Source organism: Rhagoletis pomonella, unplaced genomic scaffold, assembly GCF_013731165.1.
Source record: "Rhagoletis pomonella isolate Grant_MI unplaced genomic scaffold, Rhpom_1.0 Rhpom_scaffold_00137, whole genome shotgun sequence".
In the NCBI taxonomy this organism is placed as follows: domain Eukaryota; kingdom Metazoa; phylum Arthropoda; class Insecta; order Diptera; family Tephritidae; genus Rhagoletis; species Rhagoletis pomonella.
The window spans coordinates 25,323-29,189 of record NW_023458691.1 but is presented as its reverse complement, the minus strand read 5'-3'; the positions used below and the strand labels follow the sequence as shown (position 1 = coordinate 29,189).

At 35.9% G+C, this 3,867-nt stretch overlaps 1 protein-coding gene across 1 annotated transcript; it reads left to right on the top strand.

Annotated features, from left to right (window-relative positions):
- Nucleotides 1-2,499: 2,499 nt before the first annotated feature.
- Nucleotides 2,500-3,422, top strand: LOC118750089 (the record flags this gene model as incomplete). Its single annotated transcript, XM_036484822.1, is given in 2 exon segments — nucleotides 2,500-2,796; nucleotides 2,851-3,422. Coding segments are annotated over 2 exon segments (693 nt in total), but the record flags the coding sequence as incomplete, so codon positions are not given.
- Between the last annotated feature and the right edge of the window lie 445 nt (nucleotides 3,423-3,867).

Here is a 3,867-nt window from a genome sequence, read left to right as displayed (position 1 = left end):
GAAACACGCTAGAATGCATTTAATAGATTTAAATTTAAGTTGCTCTTATTACTGACCAATGACATGCTAAATAGTACAAAGGTACATTATTACTTGCTCCTGACATTACTTTATGTTACTTACCGGAATTCGGACTAGAGTCTATAACAAGGGCTACATCTATCAATATTTTGTGTGAAGGATGGGTTCACGTGAAGTAAGATATACATGAGTTTTTTGAAGAAAAATTTATTCATTTATTGATAAAATATGCTCAAATTGGCGACCTTCTACTCTAATACAAGCTCGGCACCTTTTAAGAAAAGACGCTTTTAGAGATCTTAAACTCAATTAGGCTATCTCAGCAGCAGCTCCATTTATTTGTTCCCGCAAATGCTCTTCGTTTTGAATTGTTTTTGAATAAATTTTGTCCTTAAGACAGCCCCGGTAGAAAAAATCGAATGGATTCAGGTCTGGCGATCGAGCGGGCCACGTGATTGGCCCGTATCGTCCAATCCATCGGCGAGGATAAGTTTCGTCTAAATGAGCTCTTACTTCACGCCCGTAGTGAGCAGGGCACCCGTCATTTTGCAGCCATAGTCTTCGCCGCAGGTTTAAGGGTACATCTTCCAAAAGAGTTGGAAGCCGTTCCTGAAGGAACTCTAAATAACTGTGAGAGTTGAGCGTTGGCGGCAGTTCCACAGGTCCCAATATCTGACAATTAAAAATACCGCACCAAAAATTTATTTTGTACCGGTACTGCCAACGATCTTCTCTCATTTCGAGAGGATTGTCTATCTGCCAACTGTGAAGGTTATGTAAATTAAAATAACCATCACGTTTGCATGATGATTCATCGCTCCAAATTATTTTATTAAAAAAGTTGGGGTCTGATGCATGAATTCGCAACATTTCACGGCAAAATCTAACCCTCGACAGGTAATTTCTTTACTGTAGAGCCTGAACACGTTGAATGTGGTAGGGATGAAATCGATGGTCTTTTAAAGTTTTGTGAACTGTAGTTTTTGGTATTCCCGTCCGTCTTTCCATCGTTCTCACTGAAGTCGATGGACCTAGTTCCACTTCCTCTAACACAGCTTCAACATCTACCGTTGCAGGATGTCCTGTTTCGCCGCCACGCCTTCCAGGTATGCGACCTTAAAAAAGTGAAAAATGATAGTTAGCAAACAAGCAAACAAGAAAGGTGTAAAAATCACTTACATTCATATATTTCTCTATGGGTCCGGGCGAATACTTCACGGCCCGGATGTCGACGATTGGGGTATCGCTCTGCATAGAGTCTTTGAGCAGCTCTGGCATTACAGCAAGCTTCACCGTAAATTAGGTGAATATCCGCATATTCATGCGACGTATACTGCGTGTTCTCTGTCATAGTATTAATAACACAATGTTCGAAAGGTCCAATTTCACAAAATCCACTTTCACTAATTCCGGTAAGTAACACAAAATAATGTCAGGAGCAGGCAATAATGTACCTTTGTACTATTTAGCATGTCATTTGACGGTAACAAGACCAAATTCAATTTAAATCTATTAAATACATTCTAGCGTGTCTCAGTCCTTTACCCACAAAAGCGGCCATAACTTTTTTTTCTATTCGAAACAGTAAGGGCCGGTTACTCAGTGTCTGGTTAACACTTATCTGCGGTTAAACATCGTTATCGACGACTTCGACTCCATGCATATAACAGGAAGTCGGTAACTATGTTTAACCGGAGATTAGTGTTAACCAGACATTGAGTAACCGGTATGAAATGTGCAATTTTTTTATGTAATGTAAAGTTATAGCTCAGTACATTTTTTTTTTCATCCGAGATAGTCAAAGTGGGGGAAGAAAATATCACGAAGTTAAAAATCCAGAAATAGTCCTAATTTTATGATGGTTCCTTAATATATTTTAACTACATTGCATTTGAGTATGGAGAGGCAACTATCTGGAAGTATTTTTGTTAAAAAATTTACTAAGTATTGCCCGGTTTGTAGTTGCAGTTAAAGAAAACACTTGAAGAGGCACGATTTTTTTTAAATTCGAAAAAATGTAAATATTTCAAAAACGGTGACACTTTAACCCGAAAATTTTTTGTTTATCAGGGAGCTGACATTTCACAGCCGGAATGTGTTTGAAATATACGTTAACATATCATCAGGAACGTTCTAAAGAATAAGTAAACAAAAAAGTTTATTCCAAACGTTCAGAATGAATAAAGAAATTCAGCCAATGTAAAATTATACGATTCTTACATCGCCGCCAAATTTCATGGCAAAATTCGTGATAGTTTTGTGAAAACACCAAAAAGCCGTTGTTGTGGAAAGCCAACCCAGCTAACCCAAATATTTTATATGAATCTTAAATTTTATTTTCCTTAAAAAAGTTCTTAAAACATCGATAATTTTTGGTATCCGCGATACTTACCCAGTACTTGGCATAACGTATCAAATTCCCGATACTACTCAGTACTCATGAAAAGTATCGAAATTATGTAACCGGTACTCGTATCGCCACAACATGAGTAACCGATACCTTTATTCTCGACTATTGCTGTCTTCTGCATATCGTATGATTTAATATAAATACTAATTATTAAAAAGAATAAAGTATTAAAGTACAAACCACATATTTGGAGTAGCGCAGAACTGTATAGTTTTAAAGGCTCTAATAAGAAATTATCGCCAACATGACAGACAATGATAATGACTCTCTTGATATCGATTTCGCTTGTAGCGAAGCATTCGATTCCTTAGACATTTTCAAGGAAGGGGATTCCTTGAATATTATAAAGGATTTGCTTCCGACTGGTAAGATAAAAAAAGCCATGGGTATTTGAAATATAAATTTTCATATTTTTTTAGAAATGCAGACATTCTTTGAAGATATTGATAGAATGGATTTATCTGATGAATCAGTAACACATACTTTAACTAATGAATGTGATATAGAATCTTCAAACAAGCCGGGAATGGTTTCACTTACACCGTCAGATGATAGAAATGTTTTCATATTTCCTTCAGATGCAACACCAAATACTGGGTTTGCAGATGTTAATGAGAATAAAGAGTTTAACAACATGAGTTCGTCAGATCCTTTAATGGGTTGTAATTTCAATACTGCTTTAGATTTATCCAACCTACAGCCAGATGAAGTTTTTATTAACTTGCGATCCATGTACAATTTGAGTGTAGAACAACCAAGAGGAACATTGCATCTTGGAGAAATCCAAATAAATGAAAAGCAACCTGTGCTACCTGATCCTGAAGAGGTGATATTGAAAGCTCCGGTTCTACGAAGTAAGGAGCCCCATCTTAATGCTGATCAATATTGTAAATCTAATAAACTGGAAAAAGAGCAAATGAATATCCGAACCAATTTAAAGTCTGTGGATTTGGGTGTTTTTTGTGGCAAAACTACAAATCAGACCGAAAAGGTAAATATTTTCTTTAGCGTTATGGTTTCCTTTAGCAGTTCAGGTTTTACGTTACGGCTATCTTTATGGTGCGTTTACATGGTATGAATCTGGTCATAAGCCGTATGAATTTTCCTATTAAAGAAGCCCCAACTCTGAAGAAATAAATGAAAGTAATATATATTTAACAATTTGGACTTATATACTTGGCCAGTATTTTTGGCATAATTGCAGTTTGGCTCCAAATCTGAAATTAAAACACAAAAATATTGGGATCGATAGAGATCAATGAGCTGGGTATAACGGTATCCTTTTTTTTTGGGAGACAACATGAACAAGAATTATCAAAGGTTAAAGTTCAAAATGAGCTGTTTTTGAACTCAAGATTTATTAAAAACAAATGGATGGATTTTGAAAATTTTGATCTCATTTAATAGGAAATTAGATTCCCTTTAATTTGGCATAT